The sequence below is a fragment of the Asparagus officinalis genome, chromosome 7 (assembly GCF_001876935.1).
Source record: "Asparagus officinalis chromosome 7, Aspof.V1, whole genome shotgun sequence".
In the NCBI taxonomy this organism is placed as follows: domain Eukaryota; kingdom Viridiplantae; phylum Streptophyta; class Magnoliopsida; order Asparagales; family Asparagaceae; genus Asparagus; species Asparagus officinalis.
The window spans coordinates 145,168,067-145,184,858 of NC_033800.1; the positions used below are offsets into that span (position 1 = coordinate 145,168,067).

General features: G+C 36.1%; 1 protein-coding gene across 1 annotated transcript in view; it reads left to right on the forward strand.

Moving 5' to 3' along the window:
• Positions 1,150–16,792, forward strand: part of LOC109849033 (protein translocase subunit SECA2, chloroplastic) — a 28,702-nt gene continuing 13,059 nt past the window's right edge. Inside the window, exons 1-25 of the mRNA XM_020418799.1 lie at positions 1,150–1,451; positions 4,281–4,418; positions 4,518–4,587; positions 4,666–4,730; positions 4,810–4,930; positions 6,167–6,258; positions 6,397–6,462; positions 6,926–6,990; positions 7,122–7,209; positions 7,294–7,359; positions 7,576–7,691; positions 7,944–8,034; positions 8,967–9,050; positions 9,170–9,262; positions 9,355–9,450; positions 9,562–9,647; positions 10,584–10,662; positions 10,762–10,875; positions 11,499–11,594; positions 11,686–11,749; positions 11,886–12,175; positions 13,397–13,452; positions 14,703–14,820; positions 14,916–14,996; positions 16,144–16,223. Coding sequence (XP_020274388.1) covers positions 1,275–1,451; positions 4,281–4,418; positions 4,518–4,587; positions 4,666–4,730; positions 4,810–4,930; positions 6,167–6,258; positions 6,397–6,462; positions 6,926–6,990; positions 7,122–7,209; positions 7,294–7,359; positions 7,576–7,691; positions 7,944–8,034; positions 8,967–9,050; positions 9,170–9,262; positions 9,355–9,450; positions 9,562–9,647; positions 10,584–10,662; positions 10,762–10,875; positions 11,499–11,594; positions 11,686–11,749; positions 11,886–12,175; positions 13,397–13,452; positions 14,703–14,820; positions 14,916–14,996; positions 16,144–16,223 — 2,492 coding nt within the window. The 5' untranslated portion in view covers positions 1,150–1,274. The remainder of the gene's footprint in view (positions 1,452–4,280; positions 4,419–4,517; positions 4,588–4,665; positions 4,731–4,809; positions 4,931–6,166; positions 6,259–6,396; positions 6,463–6,925; positions 6,991–7,121; positions 7,210–7,293; positions 7,360–7,575; positions 7,692–7,943; positions 8,035–8,966; positions 9,051–9,169; positions 9,263–9,354; positions 9,451–9,561; positions 9,648–10,583; positions 10,663–10,761; positions 10,876–11,498; positions 11,595–11,685; positions 11,750–11,885; positions 12,176–13,396; positions 13,453–14,702; positions 14,821–14,915; positions 14,997–16,143; positions 16,224–16,792) is intronic.

Below are 16,792 nucleotides of genomic sequence, written 5' to 3' on the forward strand. Positions count from 1 at the left end.
GCACAAATAAAAAAAGGAAACAAAGGGTATTTTGGGAATATTTATGTTGGTTTTAAACAACATATCACGTGGGGGGTGTTTTGGGGGCTAGAAGAAAATCGCGCAAGTTTTTGGGGGCAAAGAGCCCGTTGAAAAAGTCTTGGGGGGTGGAAGCATGTTTCTTTTGGTTTTGGGGGCTGGAAGCATTTCCCCCTAAAAATAAATGTTTTTTAGCTATTTAAAATTTAAGAGGGTTCATATAGGACTGTACAATCCGTCGGTCGGTTCAGTTTTTGACCAAACCGAACCGAACCGAACCGCCTATCATTCAAAACCGAACCGAACGGATTCAAGTCAGTTCAATTCGGTTTGGGTCAGTTTGTTTGGTTTTCAATTGGGTATAAATGTTATGTCCGACTTTAATTTCACCTCTAATCTGTTGACGAAGAAAAAAGTCTCCTACACTTTAATTTATTAAAATTCATGAGCTATCAAATGCTACTGAATATTAGATATAGAAATTAAAATCTTATTCCTGCCAAAGCTTACATAATATTTTTTAGAGAATGCTTACATAAAGAATTAAAGTGATCTCAATCTTATAGACAAAGTAAATAAAAAAATTGTAATAATTTAGATGTTGGGTATAGTTTCTATAAAATTATAAGTCTGGTCCAAAGAGAAGTCTGATTAAAAGATTCTCTTGCTGTGTATCAACCGAGGAGAAAAATTAAGAAAAAGTTAGAATCAACATTATGGTTTAAGTTTCTTACCACCAAAATGGATTGGTTCAAAGTAGAAGAAGTGAATAGATAATAGAGAGAGGTAGAGAACTAGCGATGATGAGAAGCCCTAGCATTGGAGAGAACACCATTGTTGGGGTATTTCATCGCTATCAGGTAGCGTGAGAGAAAAAAATATCAACCTGTAGCGAAACAATTCTATATGAACTATGACGGGCCGGCTTTAAACGGATGCGAATAGTAATTAGAATGAGTAACACAATTCGGTCGGTTCGGGTGGTTCGGGCTTTAACCCGACCCGAATTCTAGTAAAAACTGAAACGAACTGTCAACTATGCTCAGTTGCTCTCCCCCAGGTTCATCGGTTTGCGGGTCGGGTATACGTTACAAAGATCGGATCTTAACCTCTACCCATACTTCGGTCTTTGTATCACGTGACGTCTCCACCACCGTCGCCTCCTCCGCCTTCGCCGTCTCTCTAAAACCCTCGCTATCCCCCTCCAAACTTAAACCCTGGTTTCTCTATTCATCGTCGAGAGAGAATACAGCAAAATGGCGGGAATTGGGCTCTGCTGGAGCTCGAATCTCACTCTACCCCCAATTTCAGAGAAGCCTGCTCGCTCAATTCGCAGAGTCTCCGCTGCTTTGATAAAGAATTCCTCCTCCGTTGAAGAGAAGAAGACATCCTTATCGATTAAGAAGTCCGAAGGAATCTTTAACGCTGCCAAGGTCCTCACTTTCCTCCAATTTTGAATTTTTTTTAATCTTCCTATATGCTGGTTGAATGTTGGATAGAGTTCTACCGGGTGATTTAGTTTGGTAATGGGATGGTTAGAGGCTATTGTGGCTAATAGAGTTTGAAATTTGAGATGCGCTGTGATTAATTTGTTTTGCTGCATTGTTCGAAGAGAATCGTGGGATTTTGATCCAAAAACATATGCCAAATTGACAATTTATACTGGGTTGCATGCATTTTCTTTGAGTATTTCATAGTTACAAGAGCAGTGAAGTACATACCTTGTTCAAAGAACTCGATGATATCTCCTCTCCATGCTCTCATGCTTGCTTTTAGTCTATAATATATAGAGGCTTTTTTTTAACTCGCTTATGCAATTTTTGGTCTATTTTCTTTTGAATCCCAAGGACTACTCCATGTATATTGCTTTATCCACATTGCATCGGAGGAAGACAATGCATTGACTTGTTCACTTGCTTCGAGAGCTCAAGTTTATGAGAAAGAAAGCTAGCTAATTTATTTACCTATATTTATCCACACAAGGCTTCTGATTAGGCTCTCCAACTTTTCAATGAAGCTAATCAACTTTTAGGTTGCATCTTTTTTCAAACATTGTAGCCAGGTTGGATATGCGTGTGTACAGTTAGCATATTACATATTTGTGTGTAAATAGCATATGCTTATGTTTGCAGCATGTGTGTGTGTTTTTGTTTGTTTGTCTTCGTGTCTCTGTGAATGTGTATATGTACATGGAGTTATGTGTGTGTGTGTGTGTGTGTGTGCATGTGTTGTGTGTATATATAGCACATGTAGGGGCGGAGGCACCTATTTAGGGGTGGTAAACGAACAAATCGAATCAAATATCACAATATTCGAATTCGAATTCGGTTCATATTGTGATGTTCGAATTCGTGTTCGAATTTGACTCGAATACTAAGTTGAATTCGAATTCTATTCGTTTATCTACACAACCATTTGCTAACTATTCGTTAATATTCGATTAAGGATCCCCAGAATCTCATTGTCATACCTGGAGAGACCTTCCGCTTGTCGATGCGGAAGAATCGTGAAAGCTCGGAAGTGATGTTCTCGTCGCCAGCACCTTCTAATCAGCGGCCCGCCCCGTCGAATGCGAGATGAAGAGAAAGAGGCGTGAGTTGCTGTTGAGTTATTATTATTGGGGCAGAAAGAAAACCCTAGCTTGTTGAGTTATAATTTGGGTTACATGGGCCTAGAATTGGGTGGATCTATTAAAATGGGTCTATCTAGTAACTGATCTGTTGGGTCCAAACTACTAGTTATGTACATGATAGCCCAACCTATTACCTTATTACATGGATTTAAATGTGTACAAAAAAGTTTTGTAATGAATGAAATTTGTAACAAATAATATTGTTTATATAAGATAAATTATAAAATATAAATCAATAATTATTAATCAACCAATTCGAATATACATTTGGTTAAATTCTATTTGTTTATAAGCAGAATATTGAAAACTATTCGTTTACTATTAAATGAACTAACAGATCGAATATGATCAAATATCTGGACAAATACTTAACCAAACTGTTTATTAATTATTTGGTTCACTTCCACCCCTACTCCTGTTAGAGGGTGGTGTCAAGTGACACCACTTATTAGGTAAAAAAACAAAGTAATATATACTAGATTATCATCAAATAGTGACACCATTATAAAAGTAATTATTGATTAATGGCCCATTTAATAAATGTTGTGTATCTAATTGATATATATTCAAGAAATATTGTGTGTCCAATTACAACGGCTTCAATGGAGATATTGTTTTGAAAAATTGTAAAAAATCATCTGTGAAATCAAATAGGAGATTAGTGGATGAACGGCAACTTGGTAATTCTTATTGAAAGGGGTGCATTTAGTGGTATTTCGAAGTAGGCTGTAATGCAACAATCTCAAAAGATGAAGACACGTGAGGACCATTGTAATTGTACTTACTTAAATATATCTTTCATATCTCATTAAACTTCCAAATTATATCGTATAAGAGAGAAAAATTAGTAACATCACCTTTTTATATATATTGTGACACACTGTTAAGAATTTCTGGCTCGGCCACTGAGCATATGTATCTGTATATGTGTGTTGCGTGTGTGTGTACAGTAGTCGCATATTACATAATCGTGTGCAAGTATGTTATGCTTATGCTTGCAGCATGCGCGCGCGTATGTATGTTGTTTACATGCAGTTATGTTTGTTCGCATTTTTTTGTATGTGCATTTGTAAGTAGCGTATGTTTATCTACATGCATGCATTAGTGTTTGTGTGTGCTCAAGTAGCGTATGTATGCATGTTTTTATGTGTAGCACATGTATATATACATGCATTAATATAATTATTAATATAATTATATGTGTACATGTGTATGCATTTGTATCATGTGAATATATATGTTTGTGCGCATGTACATTTGCATTCCGGTGAATAACATGTGACTGTATGTACTAGTGTGGGTGTCATGTGTAGGTGCGCATGTGTGCGTTGCACATATGTGTGCATGCTGTCTGTATGTGTGCGCATAAACTACAATGATAGCCTCATTAGTTACATTTTTCATAGTTTCTCATCTTATCAAATCATCTCAGTTAGAAAATAATTATTTTCTTACATGTTTATTGCACGTGTATTTTAGTTAGTATCGATTCAAGGAATACAGAGTGAGATCTAAGCTTGATTTCTTTCATTTAACACTCCTGTTGATTCACCAAAGGGGCAAGCCTTTCTCTCACCTGGTTGATGAAGTCTTGGATAATTTATGGTTTTGATGTTTCTTTTTGATTTAGGAGACAGTAGGGCATCTTAAAGGTATCAAATGGAGCGACTTCTGGACTTTGAACAGTTGGGTGGTTCGCGATTACTACCGTCTTGTATCTTCGGTTAACGCTCTTGAGCCACAGCTTCGTCGGCTTTCGGACGAACAGGTCAGTAGTAATTTAAAATAAAAATGATGAATTTGAGTCGAAATGGCTCATTTTGATGAATATATTTGGGATTTGATGTATGGGCTGTATGATTTTCAGTTGAGAGCAAAGACTGTCGAGTTTCGTCTTCGGTTGAGTAGAGGGGAGACCCTTGCCGATTTGCAAGCTGGTCTTATACTTACCTGTGCTTGAACCTAGAAGTTCATTTTTCCATTTTGATGAAAAGCTGAAATTTTATTTTCTTTAGAGGCATTTTCTGTTGTTCGTGAAGCTGCCAGAAGGACACTTGGCATGAGGCATTTTGATGTTCAGGTACACTGAAAAATTCAATATAAAACAACAAAATATTGTTAAGAAGTTTGTATGCGTTCATGGTTTTTTTTGATTTCAGATCATTGGCGGAGCAGTGCTCCATGATGGGTGCATAGCTGAGATGAAGACTGGGGAGGGGAAAACACTTGTTTCTACATTAGCTGCTTATCTCAATGCACTCACAGGAAATGGTGTTCATGGTATGACTTGATTTCGTGGTAACCAAATGATTTTTTACGCCCTCTATTTAACATTGGAAGTGTATGAAGAAGTTCTGTAAACCTCATTAGCCATTTCAGGAAATATTAGGATTTGGCCAACAATAACACCATTAGTAGCAAGGAATAAGGTAATGACTAAAATATATTGGTTTCAGCTTGTATCATTTCAGTTTAGGTTATAACAATGCGAAATATGCTATACGAACTTGGTTTTGGGGGATATGCTTCAGTTTGAGACATGTTTAGGTGAATACCTGCCATGTTTTGAGTTTTATTGGCTATTTTGCCCTGTATCAGCCATCTTAAGGTGGGGTTGACCTGTTTGTTTTGTCAAGTTATGGGCATGTTTCAGCCAGTTTTATCAGAAATAGGCTGAAACATGCGCACACTTGCCTAGACACAGCTAAAAAAATTGATAAAAGAACAACTCTAGTGTCAGAGGCCAAAGCCCACTTCTCAAGATTGTTGCTAGTTTTATTGTAAGTTCGTAACAGAATGAGATTTTAATGCTTCATGATGTAAATACTTAATTTTTACAAATGCATGCTAAAACTTATAAATTTTATGTCTACATAGCTTTGTGCTCAAACCCTTTGCTCCTTTTAAAATGCTTGCATAGTGGACCTCCAAGCCACCCTCCTCTTTATGGACGAGTTAGTTAGAATAATCTACAATCATTTGAAATGTTAGGAGATTATTTCATAATTTAAGCATGGAAAGCTTATTAGTTAGAATAATCTACAATCATTTGAAATGTTAGGAGATTATTTCATAATTTAAGCATGGAAAGCTTTATGCAAGATGGATATTCAGTGTTTTAGAAATGTTAGGAGATTATTTCATAATTTAAGCATGGAAAGCTTTATGCAAGATGGATATTCAGTGTTTTACACTTTATGGATACCTCTTGTTTGGCATAGGTTCATTTACAAATAGTTTTCTGAGTCTTTTGTATCACATATGTTACATGGTGCTCTCATTGTTATTTAGTTGCTTACACTTTTTTGTGCAGTCAATTGATATTTCTTTTTATTCTTTTGGCATCAGTTTAATTTAAGTTATTTTCATTTCATAGTGGTGACTGTTAATGATTATTTGGCACAACGTTTGGCATCAGTTTAATTTAAGTTATTTTCATTTCATAGTGGTGACTGTTAATGATTATTTGGCACAACGTGATGCTGAGTGGATGGGTCAAATTCATTCATTTCATAGTGGTGACTGTTAATGATTATTTGGCACAACGTGATGCTGAGTGGATGGGTCAAATTCATCGCTTCCTTGGCCTTTCTGTTGGTCTCATACAGGTAAGCTGCAGTTTTATGGGTACCTGTCATCTTAGGTTTGATCCCTCTACCTAGTTGAACTAAGTTGGCAAACTATGTACAAATTTTCTTGCCAAGAAACATTGTCATTGACTTTGTTTAAACATTGTTTAATTGTAGAGGGGCATGGATGCTGCTGAGAGAAGATCCAACTATAATTGTGACATAACATATACAAACAATTCGGTATGTTCCTGATACTCATGATTTTCACCTTAGTTAAAAAATGTTTTCCAAGATAGTCATTGAATTGGCATCCATATTTATTTGCACCTGTGCACATATCTATTGTTACTATCATTTGCTTGATCTTCGTTCAATATGTTTTATGTTTTTGGCTCAATGAAGAGGATATATGTTGTCTGAATCTATAATTGTAACATGTTGTATGCAGACAAGCTGCTAATGCACATGAATTTCACCTTGGGTTTTATCTGTTTTTTAAGATACTTTATTAAATTTCTTTTGACATTTATGTTTGTATCACATAGGCATATGCGTGGATTGTAACATTTGCTTGGTCTTCCTTCAGAAATTATACATGCATGTTTTTTGTCTTAATAAAAACTATATTTGTACTCCTGCAGCTTTTTGTGTTATTGTCAGCGTTGAATCTTTTTGACCTCGCATTATTATTCCTGTTATGCAGGAACTCGGGTTTGATTATCTCCGTGACAATCTTTCTGGAAGTAGAGGACAACTTGTCATGAGATGGTACATTCACAAGCATTCGAAATATTCATTCCATTCCTTTTACACTTTTAACCCCCCCACCCCCTACCCCTGCAACACTGCACCCTGCGCTTTTAGTCATAGGACTCAAACTAAGTAGAACGCTGAAACAGGCCAAAGCCATTCAATTTTGCAATAGTTGATGAAGTTGATTCAGTCCTTATCGATGAGGGCAGAAATCCATTGTTGATTAGTGGTGAGGTAATAGTGTTTATTTGATCTCATTATCAAAGACTTATGTTTACGAGGTGTGCTAATTCTGTTGTCTCTTAAAATTCTTTGCAGGCTAGTCAGGATGCCGCACGGTATCCGGTAGCTGCCAAGGTAGCTGAGCTGCTTGAGCGGGGCATTGTAAGTGTAGTAGAGACTTGGTTGTTGATTAATCGAAATTGCGGTTCAATATTCTTTACTATTTCCCCATAATTCTGCATTTTGGAGGGGAGATGACCATGCCTTTTCTTTTGGTGGATGGATGGTTTTGTTTTTGAGGTGTGGGAATGGGATTTGGTTAAGGGGACTTGTAATTGTTTCTAACACTTTTCATGCTATGAAATGTCTTCGTCACAGCATTACAATGTAGAGCTTAAAGACAACTCTGTGGACTTGACGGAGGAAGGAGTTGCTTTGGCTGAGATGGTTCTTGAAACAAATGATCTATGGGATGAAAATGATCCCTGGGCCAGGTGCCTGTTATATCTATGATTTAGATTTTTATTTTGTTTGCTAGTCTCAGCATTATGATTATTTCATCTGCATCTTTTTCTTTTTTAGTCAGTAAATAGTGAGGCAAATAGATCTCTGTTGCTCATTTATGGAGATTTATTTGCTGTGACTTGTAGATGAGGGCTTCGCTTTACATAATTTTTGTTTAACTTGATGTAAAACTTGCTGGTTGTGTTATTTGTGAGAATGAGTAGATAGAGTGTTCTTTTCAGGTTTTTAATGAATGCCTTAAAGGCGAAAGAGTTCTACCGCCGTGATGTCCAATACATTGTTAGAAATGGGAAGGCATTCATTATCAATGAGGTAAATGCTTATAATGTAATCTAGCTTAATGTGTTGTATCCTTATTTATGTATTGCATGTCTAATACTGTCTTATATATAATATAATTAGTTCAGCAATCATCAAAAACTGTGTGCAGTTTCGAATTTTTGTAGTAATGCTGATCTAAGATATGATCTTTTACTTATGCAGTAGAATGGTCATACATTCGCTTTATAAATTGGACACATGCTATGGTAGCAATAGGCATTCAGGGATATTGAAAATTATGTCATTATTAGGACTGCAATTATTATAGCTGAGAAAGTATTGTGGTCTTTCTACAAAAATGATGTCAGTTTTACTTTTTCTGTTGAACATTCTATGTGCGGAGAAATGTAATTGAAACAATTATGGATATTTAAGTCTTCAACAGTATTTTGCTGGATATGTGGTGCGAGTCTAAATCCACATGGTTCTTTGTCCTTGTTTTATGGGTAAAGTTTCTACAATTGTCAACTTAATATTAGCTGTTCTACTTGGTTCCAAACTTCCAAGGCATAGATGAGGAAATCTGTGAGCCACACAGGGTTTTTTTTTTTGGTTGTGGAGTGGGGGGGTGGGGTGGGGTGGGGGTGGGGTCGGGGATGGCGGTGGGGGCGTTAGTGAGGGGGTGGTTTTTTGTGATAAATATTGAAGGTGTGTAGGTCAGTAGGAAACCATCATTGCTTCTTGTTTTAAGCTCTCATGAGAAGCAACCCTCCAAGTTCTCCTAAGTTACAAGATAATATACATATATAAATGGAAAGATGCTTTTTTAACCAAATTGAAAAAACAATAAAAATGGCTCTGAGGAGCTGAACTCATTCCTGACAGGGGATAGCCAATGGTAAGAGCTAAATTGAGGCATATCACATGTGAGGAAAACCAAGCATGCTTCCTTCTCTAACTGATCAAAGCTTTTACTTCTGCAGCTTACAGGGAGAGTAGAAGAGAAGAGGAGATGGTCTGAAGGTATTCATCAAGCAGTTGAAGCTAAAGAAGGCCTAAAAATTCAGGTAATTCTTACGTATGAGTTTTAAATTTCCAATAAAGAAAACTTTAAAGAGGAGGATTTTGAAGCTTTAAGTGACAGTTTATGTTTTATTCTCACTTATTTTTAATATAATGTTCTCAGGCTGATTCAGTTGTTGTGGCTCAAATAACATACCAATCACTGTTCAAGCTCTACCCAAAGCTTTCAGGAATGACAGGAACTGCTAAAACAGAAGTATGATGAAACGTTGATGTGCTAATGGTATTCATTTTTCTGTTTACTTTCAGAATACTTTACCAATTGGATGCGGCTACATGTACATGCAGGAAAAGGAATTTTTGAAAATGTTTCAAATGCCGGTTATTGAAGTTCCCACAAATTTACCAAATATTCGCCAGGACTTGCCTATTCAAGCTTTTGCAGTATGTTTTTTAATAAGCATTATGGAGTAAAATAGAACTCTTGTTTCTTCTTTTTGTTTCCCATGTGGCCATGCAGATTCACTACTTGCTATTGTTTAAATGATGTTTCAGACTGCACGTGGAAAGTGGGAATATGTCCGAGAAGAAGTTGAATATATGTTTAGGCTGGGTCGTCCTGTTCTAGTTGGAACCACAAGGTAATACCATCCTCATCATCTGACTCATTCCTCATCATCTGACTCATAGTGGTTACTACCCTGGTTTACATTAGAAGTAAATTGGTTCAGAAATCTTATGTCTGATATTCAGGTTGGATTAACATATACAGAAAATGTGATGCACGAATAGCTTGTAAATGTAAAACCTTTCATCATCAAATCCAAAGTTCAAATGTCAACCTCCATGTCATTAATGGGAAAAGGGTCCAAAACTCGAATACAATCCCTATATCGCTAAAAGAACCAACTTAGCCTTTATTTCTTCAAAAGCAACAGCTAGAAGCTCAAATGTCAACCTCCAAAGAATTGAGCATAGAGAAAAATGAAGCAACATTCATTTAGGACTTATGTTCGAAGTTCTATCTGAATCATATTAGTTTAATAAGGATACTTCTAAGTTTTGTTTCTTATCTAAATTCCATTTATGTCTTATTTGTCAACTGTGTGTATGCCCTAGGTTAAGTGATGTGGGACATCACATCTATTGTTTGGAAGATCACTCAAGAAGAAAAAGAGTGAATTATTAGCATATACAGTAAAAATACTAAAAAAAGTTGCATATATAGTAACCACAAAAAAATGATTCTCTTGGATAGGCCATAGAATTACTCGGTCGTTGATTTTCTTGTATACAAATTGAATGATTAAGAAAGGGAAATAACATTTGGATGAGGTCATTAACAAGAGCATCCTTTCAGATTTTGTCAATAACAAACTATTATGCATATAACTAATACCAAACTGATGAGATAAGGCTTCTCTATTTGTCAATCTTCTTTTTCCATGTATCAAGTACGCTCGCAAAGATAGTGTCATTTTCTATTCAAAGATGAAGTTGTTTTTCTCTCATGTTTTCTCTTTGTTGGTTCTTTACACTATGTTTACCTTACAACTTCCTGCCATCTTCTATTATAGTGTGGAGAACTCTGAGTATCTATCGGATCTTTTGACAGACAGGAGAATTCCTCACAACGTTCTCAATGCAAGGCCGAAGGTGCTCTGATCATGTCTGTCTTTGAGTGTATTTCTCATTAAAAAATTTGTTTCTATCATATTTCAAGATGTTACTGACATACTCTTAATATTTTTGCAGTATGCTGCTAGAGAGGCTGAAATTATTGCCCAAGCCGGTCGAAAATATGGCATAACCATATCTACGAACATGGCTGGCAGAGGCACTGATATAATCTTGGGCGGAAACCCTAAGGTATCCTTGCTCTTAAGAATACTTGCTTTTGTAGTTTTCCTAATCACATTTACCCCATATGGCTTTTGTCATCTTTAGCTCCTAGCATTTTTATCAGCTAGGCAATGCCTGAAAGATCATTGTATATTGTGATTTGGTCATTGCACAATATCTAGTAAAAGAGTATCTAGTACACATAATTATATAATTTGGCAAGTTGTTTATGGAACCTCTCAAGTCTCAACTATATCTTGTCTAGCACCTATGCCCCGCACTTTTAGCACATTGCACCTCTGACTTTTTTGAGGGATTAACACTGTCAACTTCCCATCCATATGTTATTATAAGTTCAAATCCGGCTCCACCCGCTTCTTTCCTGAGGATAGTTGTGGAAATTAAAATTGTTACATGCATTACATGTCACCTTTGCGGATGGAATAGTGTAGGTGTATTATGTGGTAAAACGCTAGTCGATAGGGCACAAATATTTGGCGGGATGTAGTTGAGGGTGTTATAGCAATTTACCCCATACAATAATCTACTTTTGTTTATGTTAATTGTTGTGAAGTTTATACTTTTGTTGTCGCATGTTCCACCTTCAACTCTTTTGTAGTTATTTACTTATTAACATATCGTGTCTCAAGATGCTTGCCAAAGAAGTTATAGAGGACAACCTTCTCTCATTCATGTCCCAGGAGGTGCCGAATATCGAAACATATGGGGAACCAATCTCGCAAAAGGTGCTTGTTTATTTTCCAGTAATGAAACAGGCTTTCACTTTTCGGTACAAATGAAATGTGTATCTAAATGTTATGTTGATTTTGGACATAGGGTTTTTCAAAGATAAAGTTAGGGCCATCCTCATTAGGGTTGCTCTCAAAGATTGCACTCATGGGTCTGTATCCTTTTTTTGTTATCCTAAATGATTATTTACAACTTTTTGGCTCAAATCTACAATCTTCCTTTTTCTTTTTTGTTCCTCAGAAAGTTCTTTGAATTGATTTTATATGTTGTTTTCTGAAACGTTTCAGCAAAGTACGTATGCAAGAGCGAAGGAAATGGTTGGTCATATGAGAAAGCAAAATCTGTTATTACAGAGTCTATACAAATGAGTCAATCACTTGGAACTGAAGAACTTGAAAAAATATTAACTAGGGAGTCAGAAATATATCCTCTTCGTCCGGCAATAGCACGTGCTTATCATTCAGTCCTTAAGGACTGTGAGGCACACTGTTATAATGAAGGGGCTGAAGTAAAACGTTTGGGTGGACTGCATGTGATTGGGACATCTTTACATGAGTCTCGACGTATAGATAATCAGGTGAATTTTTCCATTTCATAATCACCAAAACTAAATGTTATAAGTAAACTATTTTTGATATTTTGCAAACAGTTTGTGACATATTTCTTGGCAATCTTATAACTTGTTGCTGGCAAAGAAGATAAACTAGGATTTTCTTGAGCTTCTAGTTTTGACATGCAGCTTACTTCTAAATGACCTGTATTCCTAGTTAAGCTCATAGCAGTCACTTTCCTTTCTTTTTTGCAAGTCTGTATTCATTTAGTTATTAGATGTTGCTTAGAAGCATTCCTTCCACTTGTAGATGATCATATTATGTCATATTTCCTGTATCATTGTATGCTATGTGTGTTAGGACTCCTGAGGAATCCCGGGTTAAATTTCCCTGGTATGAGCATACGAAAGTTGAATATGACTGCATGTATCTGCAGAACTCTAATACAAAATGGGATATGACCAGTAGGTTTCCCTGTCCATCACTTCTAAATGTGGTGATCTACCTAAATGTGGTGATCTTCCTTCGCACTTTGATAAAGAACTACAACCTAGAATTTTTCATTGTTTACCTCTGGCTATTGCTTGTGATCATATGTGATAGTCTACATGACAAGCCTCTGGATCCTTGTTATTGGTTGTTTTCCCCCCTAAGTTGTATTGCACCTGGAGTCTCATTCCAGACTAGGACGAGCAGGTGCTTCGGGATAGCAGTTCCTTCAGTTTGACAGTCTTCATGAAATAAACTTGACTAGCTCTAAGTTACTACTACCTTTTGCACAATATGTACATGATAGCTTTATTTCATGGGCGTAAGTGGTAATTTTTTACGCTAATTCTCTGCTTTGTTGAACTTTTTATGATGTTTGATCATATGGATCTCTGATTTGAGCACTTAGATGTCTCTTGATGACAAAATTGATAATTCTGGGTCATAAAATTAATCTCTTCCAGTCTCATTTTCCTCATTGTCACACTTGTTTAATGATAATGTTGGTTGGAATGTTGGATTGTGGTTTTCATTGTTGTCCTACTTTGTCTGTGTACAAGATGGATAATTAACTCAAAGTTGATTATTTTTGGTTCTTTAATGGAGTTCAGAAATATTTAGATTGTTAGTCTTGGTCAACTTGAAATCTCATTTTCAAAGTATCCTCCAACCGTCACTGTGTCTGTTTGCTTTATCATATTGCCAGTTCCATATTTATCTTTGGAGCATCTGTCACTTGGAACCTTCTTTTTCCACAGTTAAGGGGGAGAGCTGGCAGACAAGGTGATCCTGGATCAACAAGGTTTATGGTGAGGTAATATTTAATCTTGAACATGACCACCTCCTTTCCATATTCATGTTGACTAAAATTTGATGGTACTCCTGAATTTGGTAATGAACAATTAGGATGTAGTAATGCTCCAGAGAGGTGATTTAATATGGTTCAAACCACCTTTGGTGGAATGTTTGAGTGAATATTGAAGGTGCCTTTAATGAATTGAACACCAGGCAAAGGAAAAAAGAATAAAACCTTAAAGGTAGGGATAATGACTTGTGGAAGTGTGATGTTAATTTCTACCATTGAAGAGTTCAAGCTATATTTCTATTTAGCAATATGTGTACTTCTTTCATGAATATGTGATCTTGCCAAAGAGGTGTGTCAGATAGCTGACACTGCTGAGACACTTGGGCATGTGCCTTACGCTTCTCAAATCTATACTCCATTACGCAATACATACCTTAGTTAAAAACACTCGTTGGGCACGTCATATACATGTCTTGTAATTCTTCTTTCTTACTCCTACATGTTAAAGCTATTTATTTATTTTCACATATATAGTAAAAATTACATATTTAGCATAATCCTTTTTTTTTGCAGTACGTATTGTAGGTACCATATTAAAATCCAGATGATTAGATGTGATCTAATGCCTATCAACCCTCTAAAAACTTTGAAGATTTACTTGACTAAAACATCAGCACTTTAGAAATGTACAAATCCTTAATGTTTACCCACTTTGATGCATGGGTAAAGTATGCTGAAAATTTTGAAACTGTGCTTCTGGATAGTTGACATGTAGCATATCACATCCAATGGTTTGGATTTTTTTAGTTTGGAGGTTGCATCTTGCGGTTCAGAAATGGAAGTATGTGATTCCCCATATTTCTGAGAGTAGCCTTGGTCGACTCTCTGTCTCTCTTTGCACATGCGCTTACATGTACACATACACCAATACATGCATAGGTTCACACATGCACACATCGCGCAGCACATGCTTGCGCACTTGCACACGAACACTCAGACACATTACTGTTATATAATTCGGATTGCCATTGCTTCAGTCTGTCCATCCATCTCATATATGTATGTATGTATGTATGTAGTATATACAATATATCGATATGTGTCTGTGAACACGCTCCCTTCTAAATGAGCATGGATTGTGTTTTCTTTTAGCATGACTATAATCTAATGGTCTAGAAAATAGAAGTATAAATTCCTATATTTCATCCTTTGGTTCCTTTGCTTATGCATTACATGGTTTCTGTTCTATGTTGTAACAGTTTGCAGGATGAAATGTTTCAGAAATTTAATTTTGATACTGAGTGGGCAGTGAAACTTATATCAAAGATAACAAATAACGAGGACCTACCCATTGAGGGACATGCTATAGTAAAGCAGGTATTCTTCAGTGATTACCACTTGTTATGCACATTTTTCTTACAATTTCATATAGAGCTCTCTTTCTGATATTTTTTTCATTTACACACATGCAGCTTTTGGCCCTTCAAATAAATGCAGAAAAGTATTATTTTGGTATAAGGAAAAGCCTTGTTGAATTTGATGAAGTCTTGGAGGTTCGCATGCTATGTTCATTGGGTCATTTTTTGTATTCAATATTTTTTTTCTCTGCAATTATCTGCAGTTTATTTCCATATTTTGAACTATTAATTTTATATGAGCCAATATATTGTACTTGTATTGGCTGGACAGAGGCTATGCCTTGCCTGTACTTGGATGACTGGAAAGTGAACCTTGTGTAGTAGAGTGGCAGAATGCATTTACCTTAGCTGCAATGAACTTGAAGTAGCTGATTGCAAGGGAAGAAAAGTAGATGCCATTGGTAGCAAAATAATAGTTTTCCTGGATGGTTAAACTTGCATCTAAGCATCTTTCTACATTTCTTTGAAAAATGAAAATGAACTTTGGTTAATGATTCGGTTAAAACAATACTTCAAATAGGAAATATGATAACAGTAAAAGTGTAAAACATCATTTCCAGTTATGAGCTTGTTTAGCCTGAGAAAAAGCTATAAAGTGATACCCACAGCATGCAGTGCTGTTTGGAAGAAAATCACCTGATAAGTATATGTCTTACGATAACATGCTGCCATTATCTGGATGATCACAGTAAAACAGCATTTCCGGTTATGAGCTTGTTTAGCCTGAGAAAAAGCCATAAGTGATACCCACAGCATGCAGTGCTGTTTGGAAGAGAATCACCTGATAAAAGTATATGTCTTGTGAGAACATGCTGCCATTATCTGGAGGATCACAGTAAAACAGCATTTCCAGTTATGAGCTTTGTTTAGCCTGAGAAAAAGCCATAAGTGATACCTGTTGCTTTTCATGGAATTATTTTTTGTTTGGGATGGTCTTTCGAAATGACTCAAATGACTATGAAATGAGTAGTTATCTTGTCGAAGAAAGCGGTGAGTTGATGTTTAGTTGGCACAGTACAAGAATATATCTTAAACTACAGAATGACTCCTAATTCAGTTGTCTGAAGTGGGTTTCAGAAGACTGTCTTTAAATTAGCTAGTGAAGTGTACTTGTTATGCTAGTTGCTTCTGTATCGATGTAACTAATACCAGTAACCTTATTCTTTATTGACGAGTGTCTGATTGTCGTCCACTCATATCTTTCTTTTTTGTTCAAAAACTGTGTTTTGTGTAGTATATTGTGATCTATTATCACCTGATATATTAGGTTGCTTTACTGCAGGTCCAAAGGAAGCATGTCTATGACCTTAGGCAATCCATTCTGACGGGTAACTCTGAAAGAATTTGCGAACACATATTTCAGTACGTTTACGAACTCTAACCGTTTTTACAGCACCAAGTAATGCATTTATTGAAGAAATACTGACTTCTATAGTGTTATTGCAATTCTAAATTCATGTTCTTGCATGAGTCTGCTTTTCTATGTTTTAAATTTCTTGATATGCCATCTGATACCTATAAGATGGCTAAAACTGATGTTTAGTGCACGTGCTATCACTGATCTTATGCTATAATGAGTAGGTATATAATTCAAGCAGAAAGTTTCCGATTCTAATTCGTTCATTCTCTTGGAGAGATTTTGTACAATTGCCATGTTTCCATGATTCTTCCACTAGATTCTTCCCTCCCTAATTCTCTAACTGCTTGAAGATGTTGCATCAAAGATGATATATTGGGTCATAGATTGATTATGGAATTCTGATTTGCTTCTTGCAGCCTTTTCCCTTAGTTTTACTTGTATTTCCCCCCTCAAAGGTTCTCTACTTATTTGTTCTTTCTCTCTCCCTTCCTATACCCTTGATTATTTCTGACATCTTCCAGATATGTATTGCCTTGTGCTGCCAGCTTAACTTTAGAAACTCTTTTGGTGG